This window comes from Neofelis nebulosa, chromosome 7, assembly GCF_028018385.1.
Source record: "Neofelis nebulosa isolate mNeoNeb1 chromosome 7, mNeoNeb1.pri, whole genome shotgun sequence".
Lineage (NCBI taxonomy): Eukaryota > Metazoa > Chordata > Mammalia > Carnivora > Felidae > Neofelis > Neofelis nebulosa.
The window spans coordinates 124,548,858-124,571,081 of record NC_080788.1 but is presented as its reverse complement, the minus strand read 5'-3'; the positions used below and the strand labels follow the sequence as shown (position 1 = coordinate 124,571,081).

At 39.4% G+C, this 22,224-nt stretch overlaps 1 protein-coding gene across 32 annotated transcripts in view; it reads right to left on the bottom strand.

The window, feature by feature from the left end:
- The window catches only part of NRXN3 (neurexin 3), a 1,582,316-nt gene that overhangs the window by 828,911 nt on the left and 731,181 nt on the right, over positions 1 to 22,224 (bottom strand). For all 32 annotated transcript variants that reach the window (XR_009264656.1, XR_009264657.1, XM_058739879.1 and 29 more), the window contains one exon: positions 2,956 to 3,075. Coding sequence is in view for 30 of the 32 variants with exons in the window: in XM_058739879.1 (XP_058595862.1) it covers positions 2,956 to 3,075 (120 nt within the window). In the remaining 2 variants the exon portion in view is untranslated. The remainder of the gene's footprint in view (positions 1 to 2,955; positions 3,076 to 22,224) is intronic.

Sequence of the window (22,224 nt, the reverse complement as noted above, 5' to 3'; positions counted from 1 at the left end):
GTCAGTCAGTCAATCAATCAATCTTTATTAACTGTCAACTGAACCTAACACTTTCCCAGGAACACACTGTATCACAATACATGAAAACCACCAGGCTAAGGAATATTTCTTTCCTTGCTTTTGATTCCTTATGAGTCTGACCTATTCTTTGCATCATTTCTACAAACTAGCTGAAAATTTGACACCCTAGGGGACCTTAAACAGCATGAAAGGGATTGCTAAATAAGCCAATAAGACACTACTTAATAACCTGAGGACTGTGTGGTATTTTAGTTTCATTGCCTGATTTTATGACTTCTGTGAGCTAAAATTAAAATTCCCAAACCCATTATCACTGTAAGAAGCAATCCAAGGTTGTAGCTCATAAGCAAAATAGCTCTTTTCTTCTCCAAGATTTCTTTATCCTTATGGCTGCTCTTTTCCATCAGCAGTAAAGAAGGGGATAAGGTTGAAAATGAAAGAGCTTCATTAATTTCAAATATCAAATTACTGGATGACTTGGGTCTTCAATGGTTTAGTCCTGCTTTTTAATTATTAGTGGTAAGAGAAAAAACACTTTATAATTACCTTTATTCTAAAGTTTCTATAAAAGAATAATGACCAAACGAGGTAATACACATTACTGTATCCTCAGTTCTGCAGTTCTTTATGACTACAGCTTTCAGGGCATGTTATTTCCTGTGGAAATAAAAGGGATTCACTGTCCAGAGAGATTGGGGTGAGGTCGCCATCTAGTGGCTGCCATTCAAAACACGCTGGGAATAGCATCGCTGGGCTACTGCGCTCAGCCCAGAGGATGAGGGGATAGCGCAAGGGATATGGGACTGTCACTGCTGCTTTGCAGAATCCTGTTTGAATTAACAGCTCACGAGGACTTCTTGAATAATTAATTCAGGATGGCTGTGGGTTCTAAACCATATATCCATTTTTACATCTCTTTGCTTACATTCATTACATAAAGCTAAGTTACCCTTCAGGCATATAGAATAGTAACCTTACCCCCCACACATACTAAGGTGTCTATGTACATACAATTGGGGGGTTTTGGATACTTATTATGGTTCTGTTTAGCTTCATTTTTGAGGGGAGAGGGGTGAGTGTTTTAGTCTACACTAAAATGTATTCCTCACATCACCCCTAATCAATTCCATTGTATTTTTCCCATAGCATAATACAAATCATTTTTCTTATGATGGTTTGTGAAGTCCAGCAAGCAGCTTGATTTGGTGATATCGCAAAAACATGAATTTGGAGCTTGAATTACACAGCTCCTTCTAAATTTCATGTCTTCTTGAATGTAAAAAGACAATAAGAACTCTTATTTTGCAAGGTAATGGGGAATTACAGAAGATTTAAGGAGCCGATATATGTAAGACAGCTATCTCAGTATCTAATGCCTACTGGGCACTGAATATATGCCTCCTACTCTTCCTCTGTTCATAGACTCTCCTTACATACCTACCTACCTACCTACACACACACACACACACACACACACACACGCTTTACCTCCACACATGGCTCACTATAATTCCAGACTCCAGAAGTACTGAAGCTCATGAATATAAAATTAAATTATAGGACCCCAAATTGTAGGACCTTTAAACAGGAGAGGTCCTTAGCAGTAATAGAATTTCAAGGTTAAAAATGAGGAAATGAGGAAAAAGAGATTTATCATATCTGTCCCAACAGCAAAAAGTATTTTAGTTAAAATGACTGTATGAAACCCCAGGGATCCTGACTCTATCTTGACTATCTTAATCACAGAAGAATCTAGAGATAATTTACACCACTGACTTCATTTGACAAGATTCAGAAACAGTAAGTGACTTTTCCAACATCTGGCAGAGAATTAAAGCCAGGGCCCAGATCTCCTGACATGAACAGTGTTCTATAATACCCCATGCTACCCCCCAAGTTTTCTTTTCATATCCTAGTGCACTGCTCTGGAATGTTAGAAAGTAGAGATTTATTTGGATACAACACGGAGGATGCCCTCTCTCTTCCAACCTAGACCTCATTAAATTTTACCCATCAAATTATGGCCAACTAGCTACCTTAATTAGCCACTCCTGCTTTCCTCAGCCCAAAATGATAATTTTCTCTTCTGAATGACAACGACAACCCACCCATTTTGGAATCTCATTACATATTCTTTGTCTTATTTTCTATTACCTGGGTCCTATCTACTCTACTAATTGGTTCATTATTTGAGGAAACAGATAATCTCTTGTGCTTCCTTCTTTTTTTCTACATCCTTAGCACACTACTGATATGTAACAGGCTCTCAAGAAATACTTATTGCTTATGTGAAGCTTCAAATGTTCCTTTACTTATGTATACATTCATTCATTTATATTTGTCCTCCTAGAATGTAAATTCCAACCAAGTCAAGCACTTGCCTATTTCTTCACCTCCATATTCTTATTGCCTTCTAAAGTAGAACTCAAAACATGGTAGATACTCAATAGCAATTAAATAACATATGTATTTAGCTCCTTCTAAGTATCCCGTAGTGATCTAAGTACATACTTTTACCTATAATGTTCTGAATTTCTGGTTGATTCATCTCCCTCTACTAGAAAGTCAGTTATTGAGAGAAGAAACTGGCACCTGGGAAGGTGATTGATAAGTGATTTTTGAATAAATGAATAATAAAGGATCTACAGAACTGTACATCTACTCTCCAGATACATATTCTATGCCTATGGATATCTCATCAACATACAGTGACAGTAATGGGTAAATTCTATAATACAGATCGATGAAAAGGGATTATGCAAATATAGAGGAAGACCTCCTTAGCCTTACCTGAGCTTGTCAACAGAGAACATGTCACATGACTTCTGTTAAGCAAAATAAAACATTTTTTTTAAAAACCCTTTGCTCACTGAATGACCAAGAGGACTATGAGAGCAAAGACAGACAAATTTCACTACATATAGCTGTACTCACCCTCAGCCACATCATCATCCACAGTTAATTTAAGGCTTTTTCCTCTCCGCACCACCCGAACGGTGTGCCATTCATTGTCATTGAGCTTCTGCCCCGCATACAGGGTCTCAGGTCCTTTGCCTAAAGACGATGGTAAGTGTTAAAGTTAGAATCAATTCTGAAAGTAGTAATTATGGCATCAGAACTGTCAAAGCCACACTGGTGCACATGACCCAGTAGCATTCAAGGAATCATGCCCACCCATAGCCCATCTTAGTTTCACTGATCCAAGAGAATGTTCCACTATTGCCCCAAATGCAAAAGTCTCAATTCATATGGACATTGACAAAACAACGAAAGATATAAGTGTCCTCCTCTGTCTACAGATATAAAGTTCTAAAATGCCAATGGTAAGCAAACATTTATAAGAAATGTAGTCAGCTGTCATTTTGTTTCTCAAAGTCTTAGATTTCAGATGAATTTCTTAAAGATACAGGAAACCCATCATGTATTTTTTTTTAGAACTATTTGGTCACTTAGGCATAATACACCAGTCTGGCTTTTGGAGAGTATTCATCAATTGGATGAGAAAAGAGTTCTGTAATATATATACTCTTAACTTGATTTTGCCATTAACCCACGGTCCTACCAGAATTCAGCAACCATAGAAATCACTACAGTAATCACCACAATAATAATGTTGAAGTCTAAACCCCGTGACAAATAATGCTCCTGAAGGGAATGTGAAGTATTCCAGATTTATCTCATTGCTCATCATCCTCCAAAAAGATATAAAAATCTAAGAAATGAAATAATGTAAAATTCCAAAATAGAACCCTTCTAGGTCAAAAAAATATTCAGTAGAAAGTGCCACCAAATAAAGGAATAAACCAAGTTGTCTCTAAAGATCCATGATCAAGATGTTCAAGAGGATGTTCAAGTGCACTCTAAGGAGAATCCGGCTCAACAAGGAATTACAGTATTTAGGGACAAAAGCTGTCAAGATGAACACTGAAGCATGAAAAGAATTTGGTTAGTAATGGCAGGGTGGTAGAAATGTCATGTTTTGCTCACCATTGAACTGAGATGTAAATTTAAAAGACAAAGAAGATTGCATAGAACCAGAGAACTTAGACCAAGTTCGATCTTTCTTTGTGGGTAGCTGAGCCCATGCAGAAAGATGCCATGTAAGTCCTCCTGGATTAGTCAATCACTATGTAGAAAGCCCTATCTTTGGAAATAGCTGGGGGGACAAAAGACGCAATACGTAACTGGCCAATATGTCTTTATGGATATTATGCATTTGAAATATGTCAGAATACACTTGGATCCAACATATAGGAGGAACACAGGCCTAGGTGCACAGTAGGTGCTTTAATGAGCACTTATTGAGCAACTGATGTCTACATAGGTATTTATTTCTTTGGAAACCATCAACTAAGGTCAATACATTTTTATCTAAGAAATTTTGAAAGCTTATTATATAGCTTTCACTTTCCCCCCTTTCTCTACTCCAAGACTGAGTTATTATATACTCTTTAGGGAAGGAAATTTAAAAAGTAGTATCAATTGGGTAAATATATTTTAAACTAGGTACTTTTAAACTGTACCCTTTGAGTTATTAGTGTTGCTATTGAATGCTGATTATATGAGTAATGATAGCAGTTGAAGTTTGGGGGGATTTTCTTCTTAAAAATAAACATTTTCAAAGTGAAAAGGTCTCTTTTGATTACAATGTATACAATAAATAATTTGCATTAATTTTTTTTTCAAAATGTACCTATACCCCAAGTACAATGCAAATTCACAAGAATTCTAAGGATTCAATGAACTGTAAAGTGGACCAAATGTATGTACCCAAAATTGGGTATGATGCCAGGAGATCAATGAATCTTGGGGGGGGGGGGGGTTGGAATTCTATAATAAATCATTTTATGTTCAATCTTAGCTTTTCTTTGTGAGTATTCCTGTCTTAATATTATATAAAGCACATGCATTATAATGGGATTTTTCCTATATGTCACTTCATTAGGTAGCACTGTTTATTATTTCATTAAATTCAGATCTAAGATTGATGTAACAGTCACTTTTACAATAGCAAACTGTGCAGGCACTGAGAGAAAATGGGCTACATCATGTGGGTGCTTTGAAGCAAGAACAGATGTTCTCAGAAGAAACAAATCTGCCTTTGTTTTTTTGTGTGTGTGTCTTTATCCTCTTTATTCTACATGCAAATGCTTCAATAAGAAAGAAGAAAGTAAAGAAAGACGTAGAAAATACTGGCTATGGAGGCAGAACTGTTACAAAGGCAGACTATTTAAACATCTATAGGTGGCATCCGTTCTTTAAGCAATTCTTGCACATCACTTCATTTTTATGATTGGGAACAAAATAAGAGGGAGAAATACTAACACAAACACAGTCACAGCTTAGCAAAATTGCCACATTAGTGTCATATTAGCCACAGAGATGTAAAACAAGCTTTGCAATTAGCCCAGTGTGTTTAAAATGCCGCTGACATTTTGCAGGTACTTTGAATTTTCTTTTGTCCTTGAAATGTCCATTCTAGTCAAGTTCAAACAAAAATATTTAACTGTCCATTTGACTCTAAAACTTTAGGATGTGATGGTCTATAACCAAACATGTAAAAAAAAAAAAAAAACCTAAAACCTCTCATGCTGTCTCTCACCCCAATAATTCTTGTTACTCTGACAGTAGGAAAAAAATCCATACCCATCTCATTAAAATGGCAGGGAAATGAGTATTATTCAATATTCATTTTCAAGCAATAAATATAGAAATCGTAGTGAGCTTCTGAAAAAAAATCTCATCTTCCAAAAGTGGAGAGTCAATGGCATTTATCTTTAATCAAGTCAAAAGGTTAATGCATCCTACCAGAGAGAAAGTGATGTTTAAACACAGCTGGAAATGTAGACAAATAGAGGGGAAGAGCAAATCCAATCTGTAGCCTAAGCATAAAACAGGCCTGGTAAGTGATAGAAGATGCAGACACAAGTCGAAAGTTGAAACATACAAACTGTTAGGTTTTCAAAGAAGGAGGCTTTTGTCTAGGGAAGACTTCTCTGGAAGATTCAAGCACAAAGCCAGTGAAGAAGCATCAGGAAAACGGTGTATAAAGTTCTTCCCTTTACAAAAAGGATGGTCCAGATAAGGAGAAGAAACTTTCTTTTTTAAATTGGATTTTTAAAAGGAACTGATGGGAATTTAGTTTTTTAAACATTAAAAAAAATACTCAAAGCCATTACTTTTCCTGCATTGTCCTTTTTCTTTTTTTGTAGCCAGGAGAAAGGTGATCTGTGATCAGACACATATTGGATGTGAGTATTAGATGCATGTTTCCTTCTTTTATAGTTTAAATAGTAAATATTGATCACAAAGGGAAAAATTTTTGATTCCCTTTAGGCTGCTTAGTTCATCCCTGTTTGCTCTAAATACAGAAAACTAACAATTTATCTGACACCTTATAGTTGAATTTCTCAAGTAATGACCCCATGACTGGAGTAAAGAAGCAAAATTACAGTTGAAGATTTCTGAGATACAGAGGTCTATAGAAGTGTTCAATTGTTTATTATCATAGGAAAAAGAGCCTTAATGAATCCTTGGGCAATACCACCCAAATTCTCACTCTTGACCTAGTCTCACTGCAAACTCACTTAGCATCATCTCTTTTAATTAAGACATGTTTCACCAAAGATGGTATAATTCTCTAATGGACGGGGATAGAGAATGAGGCGTCACAGACGAAAAACACAAACAGAGAATTTTCTTAACCTAGCTACAGTAACCCTGTGGAAGACCTATTTCTTTAAGAAGCCAGAACTAATACTAAAATAAAAGTGAAAAATGAGGAGAAAAGCATTCTTTGAGAGGCAAATCATTGCTGATTGCTTGGAGGAAGATGACTTAGATAGATATTAGTAGATTGTTCCCTCTGGGGAGGGGAACAGGGAAAGGGAGTGTGTGGGGAAAATCTGTATTTGGGTATTACTACAGGCACACACCTTCACAAGGTGGACTCTGGATTTTAACTGTTTTGAGCCTATTTGTTTTCTTTTTATTTCTTGTTGTTGCTTTTTTGTAGACTGTTCATATTACATGAATTTATTATTCCCCCCAGGAGCAACATAACCAGTACAACTACAAGACACCCCGATATACATTAGTTTGTCAATAAATTTCTAAAACCTGCCCAAACCAGGTGGTTTTGCTCATACACAGGGAGGAGAAATTCCTTCCATCTGCCACGAAGGACTATCTCCAAAAGTGGGTAGGTAAGAGTGGAAACTTACTTTGCTTGGGGTAAAGGCAGGGATGAAGAGGGCAATATCTGTACGATAATCACTTTGCATTACCTGATTATCTTTCTACTTGTCCAAGAAAGAGAAAGAAACAACAACTTGATTTCTCTTGGAACCATGTTTCACATGAGTCCAAACTGCTACAGTGCATAACAAAATACGAAATTCAGTCCCTCAGAAAGGTGTAGCAAAAGGCACGTGATTATACATTTCAATGGTATGATAAACACTCGAAATGACTGACCGTGTTAGGTTTAAGAACACCAAATATATTTTAAAAGAGAAAACTTACCTTCATTTCCACCAGCACCCTAGGTTGGGCCAGCTGAGCTATGGCAAACTGTTTACTAAGCCTACAGCACCATATATTTTATCAGTCTTCCTCCCCCGAAAAAGAGAGAGAGAGAGGTCAGGCGAGTAAAGGCAAAGGCAAGGAGGGGAGGGTGGCAGAGACATAGGAAGGCAGCATCTTATTTTCTGTCCAAAGCAATTTCAGGTTCTGGTTGTTTTCTTCCGGTTGACAACCCAACAGAGAATAAGAGGTGTTTTGTTTTTATAAACTCATTTTTTTCCCTGAAAGCATTCATTACCTTTGAAAGAAATTTTAAATCATTTACTTATAGAGGCAATTGGGTAAAAAACCTCAAACAGATTTCTCCATTCTCACTGGAGTCCTGGAGTCTCAGAAAGGGCTTCCAATAACGGATATGAACATGGGAGGCTTTCTGTAAAACCTTCTGTTAAGATGACTAACAGTGAGGTATGTGAGAAAGACAAGTGACCCACTTATTCACCCCGAGCACATGTACCCTCCTGGAGACCCTGTTTCTAGTTAAAATCCACTAGAAACACCACCAGTAATTACTGAACCTGAAAGTAAATGGACCATTGAGCCTGCCACATACAACATATTCAACTATGGGCTGACACCCCCTTTCCCTTGGCTCATCCTCTACTCTGCTAATAGAGTACTGTTGCTAACCTCTGACAGTGTATCACAGTGTACCAATTCATACATTCAACGAATGGTACCTGAGCATCAACATGGGATCAGCCACCAGTCCAGTGCCGAGGTTTCAGAGAAAATAAGACAGATAAGGTCTCTGCCTTTACACAGCTTACAGCCTAGTCTGAAGTGAGGGAGGATAAAGGACAATACCCAAACATACGGTAATGATCAGATGTGGTTGAGTTCTATGATGAAAATGAAACAGGAGGATATGACGAAAAGTAATTTGGGTGGAGAGTGGGAATAGAGGGTGGGCTACTTTATAGCAAGTCTCAGAAAGACCTCTCTGAGGTGACTTCTCCACTCTTGCTCTGAGTACCCGGTTGGTTGGAGAGCTCTTAACTGAGGAGGTCAAAGCAAGCTTCTCTCTGGAGGTGCGTCTGAGGCAAATATCCGAGGCAATGGGAACAGCAAGAGCAGAAGCCCAGAACAACCTTGGCATATTAGAGGAACAACAACAACAAACCCCACGGTGGCTGGAGCTTGTGCCCAAAGAAGAGCGTGTGGTGGGAAAGAAGGTGAAGAAGTAAGCAGAGGCCAGATCACAAGAGGACACAAGGACATGGTACAGAGCATGAATTCTGTTCTACATGTATCTGGGAGTCACTGGGAGGTGAGGGGTAAAGGGATCCTATGATTTAAAAATCTTTCTGGTTGCTATGGGTGCACTGGACCCAAAAAGGCCAAGAGCAGAAACAAGGGATCTCAGGGAGGCTGTTAAAGGCAGGAAATGAAGGTGACTTGGACTAAGGAGGTAGGAGTAGAAATGGAGGTGGCGAAGTTTGGGGTGCATTTTGGAGGTGGAGTCAACAGGATTTGAGATCACTTTTGAAGGTGGACTGGGAGCGGGAGAGGAAAAGAGAGGAATCAGTCTGAGAACCTGGGTGGTAGACACACCCTCCGATGAGAAGGCAAAGATTCCAGAAAATGTAAGACATGACTGATCTTACTAGTCAAGACAGCTTGCTTCCATTACTTGCACTTTTCCTACGAAGCATCAGTCATACTCAGCACCATCCCCTGGACATTTCCTACTGCTCAAAAGTGTGGCTCCAAGTTCACTGCCTGCATGATTTTCTTAGTATGGTGTTAATCTGCACCTTGGGCCACCACTGCCTACTGATGACTCAGGGTTACAGGATTCCTGCTGCCTTTCTTTCCCTTCCTCCCTCCTTCCTTCCTTTCTTGCCTCTCTCCCCTTCTTTCTTTTTTCTTGCATAGTTTCAGTTATGTGCTCTGGCCCATGCCTAAGGACTGCAACAAGGAGTGTGCCTAACATTACAAAGCAAACCCTGGCAGCCTATTCAGTAGGATCTCTAAATTGTGATCACAGTGTAAAATGAACCCACTCATCTCGGCTCGGAGAATGGCATCTCAATTTTGAAATGCAGTGAATCCAGGGCTGATATCTCTCTAAAGGAACAAATGACTCCACAAAAGACGAGAAAGAATCCTGCCCCCAATTTACTGCCAAATCTCTACCTTAAGTCATAAATTTACAGCATTGCTTAGGAGAGGTGAGGTGAGCACAGTCTCAAGATTTCTTGTGATAATCTCTCCCCATGAAGCCACTTTTCAAGAGATTAGGGCAATTTGCTCAGGGATAGGCAGAAAGATGCTTTTGTAGGTATTGATTCTATTCTTGTTTAAAAAAAAACTTTCTAAACCATACTAGTATTTTCCCCACTGCTGTCATGATATAATTAATACAAATTAGGCTTCTTTTCATGATTTAAAACATTGTTGTACCTTAGGGCCTTTTCTATATGATCTTATTATTTAGCACTAAAGACACAGATTTTGAAAATGATGTGGACTGAGCGAAAGAAATCCGTACCAAGATATGCATTGCAGCCTATTCCCCTAATATCCTCCTAATAAATGCCAATTTAAGCCTTTTCCTTGTGAATTGACCCTTTGAAATAAAAAGCAGAATAAAAAACATCCGATTATGAATTGAAAGGCATAGTTAATTAATCCCAATAATTAATGTTTTGCTGTCAATAGAAATTAAGGAAGGCATAATACATCCTCCACTGCTCCTCTTCCATAGACTTTCTCCACTTATCTACCTCCACCCACCCCTTTCCAGCTAGAAATGTGCACCTTTCCAGGAACTCAGCTACACTTGTACCCTGTAAATCATCACTGTGTCCCTGGTATTACATATAATATATGTATATATACATATACACATACATGTGTGTGTGTGTGTGTGTGTGTGTGTGTGTGTGTGTGTGTGTGTGTGTTTTCATTGCCTCCACTTCTGGGCCCTTTGAAGGAGAACATGCTACCTCTAAAATCTCCAACACCTCAGCAGAGTACCTTACACCAAGAAGATACTGAACATATTAGGGGGAAAAAAGCTAGTGGAAGAATAAATATAATGGAATAGATTCCACATCAAACTAGTAAGCAGGATGAGAAAGGGAGAAGAAATGGAAAAGGAGAAGAGAGTTGTAGACTATATTTCAGCAATAGAATAAACCTGACCAAATTGAGAAGGTATTCAATACAATAATAATATATATAAGTGAATTAATAAAATTGGATGAAAAAATAAAGGACAGTAAAATTATTGAAGGTGCTGGAAGAAAAAGAAGGGGAGTAGAAGATGTTCGCACACTGCTTTGTGGCAGCTGAGTGAATTAGGCGCTAATTCCTAATTCATCTTGGAGCTAAAAGATACCAGGCAGCAGATACAAATAAAGACACTACGTTTCATTTTAAATATATTTTTCCCAGCCAGAAAAAAACTACAGCTTTCTGAGAAACTGATATGAGAATGAAAGCAACACTGATAAAAAGATGCTAGTTGCTCTGCATTTACAATCTCATTTAGTTTCCCAGTATGAAGCTGATATGGTTTCCCCCATCTTTGCAAGTAAAGAGGTAGCACAAAGGATTACAACCTGCCAAGGTCACACAGCCATGGGACACAGCCCCCAGTTGCCCTGCAAAGTCTCTCTGCTGTAGCTGCATTTGTTCTCACAGCTTCATCACGTAAGTTATGCCCCTGGGCTGGCCCAGTCTAGAGATCTGAGGACGAACAAGGTGAGGCCAGGTAAAGGACACGCAAGAAGTGGCAGAACACAGTGAAATAGAAACAGAAAATCTAATCTTGGGGATGAATGAAAAGTGGGACCTGATTTCACTTTTTATTTTTTTACTTGCAAGACTAGGGTCAAGCCCTAACCTACTAATAAAGCCAAAAGAAGCTAAAAGTTTATACTAGAGATACAAGTAGAGGATAAATAGGTCATGTTGTGTGCCCCTGCAGCAGGCACTTGTGGTACCCTGCATCATGTCTCCTGGGCCAAGCTCAGACTTTAGCCATGACAGCAGGACAGCTGTAAGCTCACACACAGCCTGACAGTCCCGACCTCAAGCAGAGCCAACTCTTGGGCCTTCTCTAAAGTCAGAGTGTCTTCATTGCCTGCATGCAAGAGACACTAAGAAGTGGGGGAAAGGAGATGGATGCTGTCAAACAATGGGAGGGGAAAAGCTAATGGATTAGTTCACCCAAATCTCCTGTTATTTGAGTGGATAATTCTTGAAGGCATCCATTACAACACTCTCCATCTCCCCCATATCCACTTGACCCACAGCAGAAAACTTGACTATGGATACCCACACTGGTGTTTCCTTTTTTACTGCTCATCCTCTCTACCCCTTCACTCCCAGTTTTGGGGATCTCTCCTAAATAAACCACCTGACCCAAGTCCTTATCTCAGGCTCTACTTTCAAGGAACTCAGACTAAGATGACACACAGTGCTTGATCATTTCCTCCCTAGTAACTCAAATGTTACAACCCTGTGGAGTAGGAAATATCAATGCTTATGATGAGATGCAAAAATGTTAAGTGACTTTCCCAAGGTCACAGGGTATGAAATCATGAAATTAAATCAAGAATCTAGGCTTCACAGATGGAACTCCACAGACAGAGTTCTCCCCATTAACCTCTAGCTGCCTACAGTCTAGAAATACAAAGAGAACAGAAGACAGTGGTCTGCTATCACCATTAAAGGCAGATGTAGGGACTGTGGTTTCAAATTACCAAATAGTGACCAAACTCTTGAGGTTGTGAGGAAATGCATAGCTCTCTGAGGGCAATCACCAGGCTCTCTGCAATGAGGACCTATGGTCCCATAAGGACCATGGAGGGCTTGTGAGAAGGTAAGAACACCATTACTCTTAATTAGCTTAGCTTTATTCAAGACAGAAGCTAAGAGATATGGTCTCCATACCCAAAGTCCCTTCAGGCTCTATGTTTCTAAATAATTACCATATCTCAGAAGAGGGACTTTATTTTAGATATAAAGATACAGTCACTAGGTTTTATAAGTATCCCGAGACAAAGAGCTTTGTGAAACGGCATTTCCATATCAACCCCTATGTGTGCAGGACCTCCTCCCCACACCAGAAAGTACTAACTCTGAGATAAGAATGTAAAAGGAGTGATATTTCCAGCCTGTCTCCTTCCGATGATAATTACAGGGTCTACTGGCTTATGAGATTGATGGCATTAGCTGATCTCCCACTGTGAACACAGCCAGTTGAAATGCAGGATGGTCCTATCACCTGAGTGCACCCTCTTATCCTCTTAACATCTGCTTTGTGCAACTGGAGAATCCAGGAGGCTAGATTAGCAGAACTACCACTCTATTCTGGCCCTAGTTCACTAAGATGATGATCCTTCCCCCCACCTCTTAAAATAATATGTATGTTAGGTTTCAAAATATGAGAAATTATAGCTCTCCATCTCACTAGAAATATCATCTCTTTATGACACCCACTAAAATAAAACTTGCAAGACAAGCACATAGAGGAAAAAATTAAAACCAGAGCATTAATAAAAATAGATCAAGGGTATTTTGATTCAAATTATTTGTCTCCCTCTAAGTAAGACTTAAATACAAATGGTTCTTCATCCAGCAAGTGTGGTCTTGGGCAAGCATGCGAAGTGGCTAGCTTGGCAAATGTGGCTAATCTCTATAGGCTGTCTTTATAACTTTGTGCAGCGATTTGCATACAGCATGGAAGTGAACTTCAGACTGCTGACTGCTTTATCCATGCACCTTGAATTCCTGATAAAGCTGGGACATCAAGCAGAAGGTAATTGTTCCTACTGATCAGGGTGAAATCACCACCCCACTTCCAGGCTGTATAAAGGAAGAAGAGTTTCTAATTGGCCAGTACCTACTATAAAGGCATTGTGGAAGTTTCTGAGGGTGCAAAGATGAAAAAGACACACTAACTATAACCAAGGAGCTCATAGTCTTCTGAAAGTGTTACACAAGTAAAAACAAATTGTGTGGGAGAAAGGGGTCCACAAGTGTGCACTGGGTACCCTACCAGTGGGTTATCTGGTCTATCAGGAGGTCTAAGTCATTAACTATCCTTCCGCTTCATATTTTCATGCAGGACTACAAAGGTCCTATAAGTCAGGGACCAACATCTTCATGTCTGTGTCCTTCACAACTTCACATAGCACTGTCCTTGGCATGCAAAGTGAATTCTCAATGGTAAAGAGTAAATGAATATGTTTCTTATTCTTCTCATACTTGCATTAGACTCTGCTAATAACAGCAAGTATGTATATTTTACTTACCAAACAGCAGTCACTGGACACCATTCTGAGTGCTTTTCCTACATTAATTAATTTAATACTCACATCAATCCCATAAGGTTGTCATGATTATATTATTTGTTGACAAAATATGCTCTCCCTTCCTGTCAGTCCATTCCTAATAGGTCCATCCTTTCTGGAGAATTGTATTTCCTGTCCCATCATGCCAGGCACTATGTGTGACTTCCTCCATTGCCAAAGTCATGTAAGCAGAAGTGGCCTGGGCCACTTAGAAGGTTTAAGAGTGATTACATGGCTCTGCCACCTCTCTTTTCCCTTTGCCACAAGTCCAAGAGGTGACAGATTAGGGCTGTTCCTTGGCCAGGGTCCAGAAGAGGACGTGAAGCAGAGCCACAGCAGAACCACGATGACCATTAATGTGAGTGGGAAATAAAACTCTGTTCTTTAAAGTAACTAACACTGCAGAGACACATTTGTTAATGTAGCATAACTGAACTGAGCTGACTGATACCTAGGTCCAATTAATATCCACACTTTACCCTTAAGAAAACCAAGGCAGGAGAAAGTTCCGCCAATTTTCAAGGTCACATATGTACTAGTTACTGGGATTTCAATCTGGGCAGTCTGGTTCCACTTTGGCCTTAACTATTATACTACACAACTTCTATTGGCCAAGGGATGAACCAAGGATGGCTAAGAGATACAAAGATAAATCCTCACAGTGAAATAATCTACACATGCCCTACACACACACAAATATATACATCTATTAAACCAATTAGCTAGCTCAATGCAATGAACATGGCTTTAATTTCCAGGTGAAAAGAAGACAAAGGCAAAGAAGAAAAAGGTGGCAAAATAAAATGGGAGAAGAGAGAAACATATAGAGAAAATGACAGGGGAACAAAATAGATTAAGAAAAATCTCAATATTTGTCAAATCGCTCAGAGGCAAATCTCTCTCCTAGAAAAATAAAACTCAAGATCTTTATCTTTAAAATGCTGCCAGAACACAGAACAAATAAAAGTATTTGGAAGCATGTATTTTGAACAGTATTGGGTTTTTCCACTTTAATAAAATGAACTCCTCTGTTTGTGAACTATATAGGATGACAAGCAGCACATCTCACCCAGGGGGATGCCACTTATATGCATGCAACAATCCTGTCATTTTAACTTTCAGACAGCTGCTTTTCATAGCAGCTAAGGAGCAGTCTAGGTCCATGGTTCTAATATTTTAAACTTGATAAGAAGATGGGGCACCTGGGTGGCTCAGTCGGTTAAACATCTGACTTCTGCTCAGGTCATGGTCTTACGGTTCATGAGTTCGAGTCCCACGTTGGGCTCTGTGCTGTGAGCTCAGAGCCTGGAGCCTGCTGCGGATTCTGTGTGTGTCTCTCTCTCTGTCCCTCCCCCACTTATGCTCTCTCTGTCTCTCTCTCTCAAAAATAAATAAACATTAAAAAAATAAACTTGATAAGAAGCATCTGTGGATAATGCAAAGAATTCAGATTCCAGAACTCCGGACTTTTTATGTGTCTTTTGCCAACCTTTACTTCTTTCCTCAACTCTGTTCTGTATTTTGATTTTTTTCCAGGTTATGTCCTATGCTTCTCTTACCTCCCCAACCCTCTCGCCTCCAACATCTATCTTAAGGTCATCCCCATCCAGTTCCTCAAGCCATGAAGTCCCTCCTGGACTCTCTCTTTTCTTTCACCTTCTGCACCCAAACTACAGCCAAGGTAGGCACTTCCATGTCCCAGGGGAGGCCTGAATCTGCTCACTCCATGAGATCCCACCTCTACTGTACTGGTTCTGGCCTTCCTCCACTCCCACTTCAGGTATTGCTAAAGGTGTGTTCTCACTCTCACAATCGATCAACCTTTCACAATGTGGTCAAAATTACTGTTCTACAACAGAAATTTCTTCATGCCCATTCCTACTTAAAATCCCCCAAGGCCCCTAAGTGTCTAGGTACAACGAAGGCACATAAAGACCTTGGGGATATGGCTGCAGCATAAATCTTTATAACCTCACCTCTCATAACACAGGTAGTACTCCAACTGCCCCAGGATTGCATCTTGTTATTTCATCAGTTTACCTGTATGCCTCTCTGAACCTAAGTCAAATAGTACCACATAGAAGCCCTTCCTACCAATTTCTTAAACTCATTACAACTCTTCTTCCCCATATGCATAGCAGAGAACAAGAACAGTAACTCCTAGGGGCATGTGGGCGGCTCAGCTGGTGAAGCATCTAACTCTTGATTTCATCTCAGGTCATGATTCCAGAGTCAAGCCCAACATCAGGCTCCATGCTTAGCATGGAGCCTGCTTAAGATTCTCTCTCTCTCTTCTTCTGCCCCTCTCATCTACCCATACACACTCTCTCCCTCTCTAAAAATAAAATTTTAAAAAAGAATAAAAAAAGAATAGTAACTACTTCACAAGGCTTTGTGAGGATTAGTCAAGGCAATACATGTAAAACATTTAGTAGTAACTAGTGCCCAGTGCATGCTAAGGGAACAGTGCATACTAAAGGGACGTTACCAATCACAGTGATGGTTTAAATATCTTTCACCCTACCACCGATATAACTGTAAAACACATATTCAAGGCCTGAAGTAGAAGCCCATAGCAAAATAAATTGGAACAGTATCCTATCATGGGAGATATCCTTAAAATAACTCCATCACATGATGGAGCCAACTTAGAACATGATACCTCCAAGTAAAGTGATGGTTTTCAAAAAAAGTTTCTGGGCGCCTGGGTGGCTCAGTCGGTTAAGCGGCTGACTTCAGCTCAGGTCATGATCTCACGGTCTGTGAGTTCGAGTCCCGCGTCGGGCTCTGTGCTGACAGCTCAGAGCCCGGAGCCTGTTTCAGATTCTGTGTCTCCCTCTCTCTGACCCTCCCCCGTTCATGCTCTGTCTCTCTCTGTCTCAAAAATAAATAAACATTAAAAAAAAAAACATTTAAAAAAAAAAAAAGTTTCTTCCTCCCTCCCCCCACCTCCTACTCTCCCTCTCTCCCCCTCTTCCCTTTCTTCTTTTTCCCTCCCTCTCTCTCTCCCTGTTGTGGGTTGAGGAAGAAATGGAGAGAGAAAGGCCACCTATTGTGGACCATTTCCTACTTCCCACTTAACTCTTGTAAGTATAGTTATTTAATACTGTCTGAAGTGTGGGTTCCTCATCCTATTTTACGAGAAAAAGCCATGAGACTCAGAGGGTTTAAGCAACACAAATGAGGGTATTTAAGGTGAAAGTGACAGAAACAAGATTCAAGCCCGTATCTCTTTGACTCCAAAGCAGTGTTTTATCCATACACTTCAACTTTGTCGTGAGCCAAATATTTTTATTACTCAGTAAATCAGCATTTGAGATCAATACCAGTGGGTAACAAAATATCACTTATAGATCATTTAGAGCTATTTATGATTTTTAAATAATATACCCTTATCAACAATTGTTTGGTAAAGAAATGGTTTTAAATACATCTTCTCAAGATATTAATTTTTGTTTCATTTTGTATATTACTAGGAATTCTTTCCCATTCTGATAGATTTGGCAGATTTTTAGGTACCAACCACACTTGGAAAAAATTATGTCAAATGTGTAATTCAGCAAACTTATTATTTCTTTTTGCCAAACCTTTCATGTCTGGTATATGGGAAGCTCTGAATCACTCATCATAGCCCCCATGGATGGGGACAGAGGCCCATTGTGAAAACAGGAAGAGTTCAGAGTCAGAGACAAGGCTGCTGCAGATCACAAGAAGACTGGAAGAATCAGCAACAATTCTGTTGGAGGCTGGTGATAAGCTAGCTGGGGAGGGAAGAGGAAATGGTGTTCTGAGGAGGGGGATTAAGAAGGACTTGGGAGAGCTTATGTGATGGTTCCATGCTTGAAGCATGGAGCTTTGTGACCTATGTTATGTGGGGTGAGTCAAGAAGACAAACACATGCACTGCCTCCAGAGCTGTGTGCACTACATTGGCTCCTCACTGTACTGTCTACTCAGATGACCTTTTACCTCCAACCCAACATCAGTCCACTGTGGCTAAAAGACATGCTCACAATTCTTTCTATTCTCTGACCCAGAAGCAAGTTCTTTCAGATAGTCTAAGACTGTAAATGATGCTTCCCTTTCATACCCTTTTTTCTAATTGTGTGGATCTTTTAGAATGCAAAGCACATTTAGGGTCCTTGTCCATTTCAGAGGGTGATTAGACAGTTCCAGAGCTGGCATAGGTGTGCTAGGGTAAAAGGATGGAGGAGACTATTAGGGACGATGGGGCATGAAATAACTGCTATGCTTCATGTCGGGGCTTAATATTCAATTCTTACAATCCTGTGAAGTTAGTATTGTAATCCCATTTTATAGATCATAAGAGTAAGAAACAGAGATTTGAAACTATCCTGGCCAAGAGCAAGTAACTAGTAAGTAGATCCAAAGCCAGGACTATTAGAGGGCAAAGTGCTCATTCTTATACTAACCTGCCTTTTGGATGGATGAGGAATGTTAGTTGTGAACAAATTCAGACCACTGTTGCTTCTGCAGGAGCAGAAGTGGAGATCTGGGAATAGCAATGAGGTGGAGGAACAGAGATGCTTCTTTGAACTGATATTCAGTCTGGGTAAGAATGGGCATGAGTACGTAAGGCAGCAAGGAAATCCTAAGGAGTGTCATGGAAAAGAATAAGAGAAGGTAAATCTATGTGGGCCTTAGATCATGCTGCTAGGGAAGGGGACACTTGTATATTGGGGTGTTTAATGATACAATGAGTTTACACTGACTGGGACCTGCCTGCATATGTAGGAACTCAAGTTCTCCCACTGGATTTCAGGTGGGTCACTCTCATCTCAATAACCTATTTCCCACTGACTTTGAGATGATGCTGGCTGGAAACTCCATGTGGCCAGAGACTGTACCTATCTTTTTCAGGTTCTAGTCCAAGGCCTAGATGTGATACTCAACATGTGTTTATATTAATGTATATAATAAATTCAGCTTATGGACATTGAAATTCAAATGGCTCTAACATGCTCTACATGGAAATGAGGAGAAAATGTGGTTATGTGCTTATTACATCTAATTATACTGTTTGAAGCTAGATATGCTTCTACTGATTCATAATCCTAGCTGCCATTCATCAGTGTTCCGATTTGATTCAGCTCCCTTGGATCAATAGAAAGACAAGTTCCAATATACAGCTTGGCACATGGTAGGTGCCAAAAGATTAGCAATACCTGTTGTTATTGCTTATTTACAAAAACACATTTAAGTGATTTTTAAATTAATAGGAATAAATGGTGCTTTAAAACAGTTCAAAGGAAAAACAGGGGAAAGAAAGTCCCACAAGGACTAAATTTTAAAATGACAAGGATAAAAATTCTTCTTACTCTAAGAACAAATATGCATCCAATGGTTGCACAATAACATTTGTTTGTTATTAAATATTCATTATCTCACTAACCCATCAGATACTGTTCTTTGTAACATGCTATCCTTTGGCTAGTGGCTATGGATAAAAGGAGAAATATATTAAGATCCCTGGATCAAGTTAGAGTCTACTGGAGGAGACAGTCATGTAGAAAATGAAATACGGTGCTTTAAGTGCTTGAACACTTGGGTGAACCCTTCTTACTATACCTTCGGGACACAGTGAGAGGGAGAAGGTATTTGTGTACATACGTGTGTGTGTGTATGTGTGTGTGCCTTTTGGTCTAGGTTTGGAGTCCAGAAAGATAGTGGCATTCAAGTAAGACTTCTTAGAGAAAGAGGGGCTTATGCTCCTTAAAGTATGAACAGGAACTACTGCTCCAGGTAGACCAGATGGAAGAAGACTCTGTACCATGTGCAGAGTTGAGAGAGGCTAGCAAGTTCAGGGAATGGTGAGTAGTTTCATATGGTAGGCAGGTTTAGAGCATTTTTATAAGAGGGAGGAGGTGAGCCCAAAGAGGTAGCCAGGAGCAGATTTTGAGGCCTTTTGTTGCAATAACATACAAAATAAGATTTTGTATCTTATTTGTATTTTTTTTTATCTTCTAGACCAAAAAGAGCTCTTGGAATATCTTAAATAGGTTGCCATGTGTGTTTGCTATATTATTTACATTATTCAATTTTGCTACAGGTAACAATAAAAACAAGCGGTTTGAATAAAACTCACAGGAAATGTTAAGTATAGAGAGCAAATAGGTAACCTCTGAGTCCTGTTAAACACAGAAAATAATCAGAGCATATATATTTTAAACAAAGATAAAAGGAATGGAACAGAGAAGTACTTGCCCAGAGAAAAGGAATAGATGTACCTAATAAACTTTAAATATTTATGAATCTGAGACCATATCTGATTGACAGCTGTCAACCCTAACTTGGTCAACTCATTAATGACACTCATTATGGATCCATTCTCGCCCCATTTTTTCTCTGCTTGAGACACACACATAAAACTTATATCTGGCTGTCAAACTAACTGGTGATTTATAGCTGTGGCCAGATCTACCTGCTCTTGTGTTTCTCCAGTAGGTCAAGTGTGTGATGGCCCCAGAGACCTCTCAGCTGCTTAGGACCTCTCAACTCTTACCCTCGTAGCCACCCCATCAGCAGAGAAGACTGATATGGCAGAGAGAGAACGAGACATATGCACATCATGTAACAAGGATTCAATCAGAGTAGTTTTTCCATCCTCCTTGCACACTATCTTAAGTGCAGTCATCTGCCTGATCTCTTTCCCCTTGCTTCTTGTTGTGTGCATTAATTTAATGGCCCATATAATTACATATCTCAATTTGGTCTATGTCCCTTTCTGTTCCCTGACCTCTATAGCAGCCTGTGAGTGTACTTGGAATGTCAAAGTGATTTCCCACATGCCACAGGGAGTGATATGATCAGATTATTGTTTTAGAAAAATCATTCTGGCCCTTCAAATACAAAGCCTACAAGGCTAGGGAGTGAGGCTGGAGACAAAGAGACAAACTCCTGGATGTCTTTTGCAGACAAAGAAATGCAACTCATATTTCATAAAGGGTCAGATGGGAAATAGAAGTTCCAGGAACACAAAGGAAGAAAAAATGCCCTAAAGAACTGAATTCTTTGTTGTTAAACCAAAATAAACTCAACCCCTAAAACTCCACAAGGCCCATGCAAAAACTGCATAGAGAAAAAAATAAATAAAATCCTAATGTCACTGAGATAAAGGCTGAGATTTTTCCACCCCCACCCCCACCCCCACCTAGGATTATCCATCTTTCCTGGTATACCAGTGGTGTCATGGGAGCTTGTGGAGATAACATTCTACCACAGTTAGAGCACAGTTTCATAATCTCTCATGCAGGCCAGCAGGATGTCCCAAAGAAACTAAAACCAGCACACTAAAACACCAGGTGAAGGAAACAGCTGAATGATAATGCAAATGCCTCACAATAAGTAGTAAGTCAGTGGGGCATGAGAAGGAACTCTAGATTTCAAGTTAGCCAAACTTGCCTTCAAATTCCTGTTCCAGTACATACTAGCTGTGTGACCTTGGACAAACACCTAAACATCTCCTAGCCTCAGTCTCTCCTAATTGTAAATTAATAAGAACAATTGCTTTCATCAAGGGGCTATGGTGAGAGATACACAATATAACATGGGGAATGTGTCTGGTACCAGCTCCCTTTCCACATTTAATTCCATGTAGACTGATAAATGAATAATTAACCATTCATGAAATAGCTACTGCAACAGCCTATCTTGATGTCAACAATAATTGCTTAATTAAATATAACTGTAGTATTCTTATTTCTTCAGTGTCCAATTTACACCAATGTTAAAAACGTATTCCTTTAAGCATTCTAACACTGCTCGTACGTTGCTAAGGAAACTTCCCTAGAGATAAGCAAGGCTAGCATTGGGTCATTTGGGCTTTAAGCACTTGGGCTTTGGAGAAGTTCCAGCAAATTCTCCTCTCACTGTTCGACCACAGGCTTTAGGATGTCTTAAGAAGCTTACAGATTCCTGTAACAGTGAACTCAACTTTAAGGCCACTGTGTGAAACCGGTGTCATTTACAAGGCCCTAAGAGATGGAGAATTTATCACTGATATCTTCTATTCTAAAGTCTGTCATATTCTCATAAAACATTCATTCTCTAATTATTTTTTTGTAAACTATGGTTTTTCAACCTAACTAAAACATCCTATTATTGTTAAATTTTCAAAAGGAGATGAATTTGGGAGGCTAAATTGTATGACGTGCAATCCACAAGGGTAATTTAATGAAACAAGGAAACTAATATTTCTCTATTATTATAAAGAAATATTTTATGACAGAAGTCCCTGCAATGTCAAAGAGGGATACGATACTTAGGGAAAAAGCATATCTTATAGCCAAGGC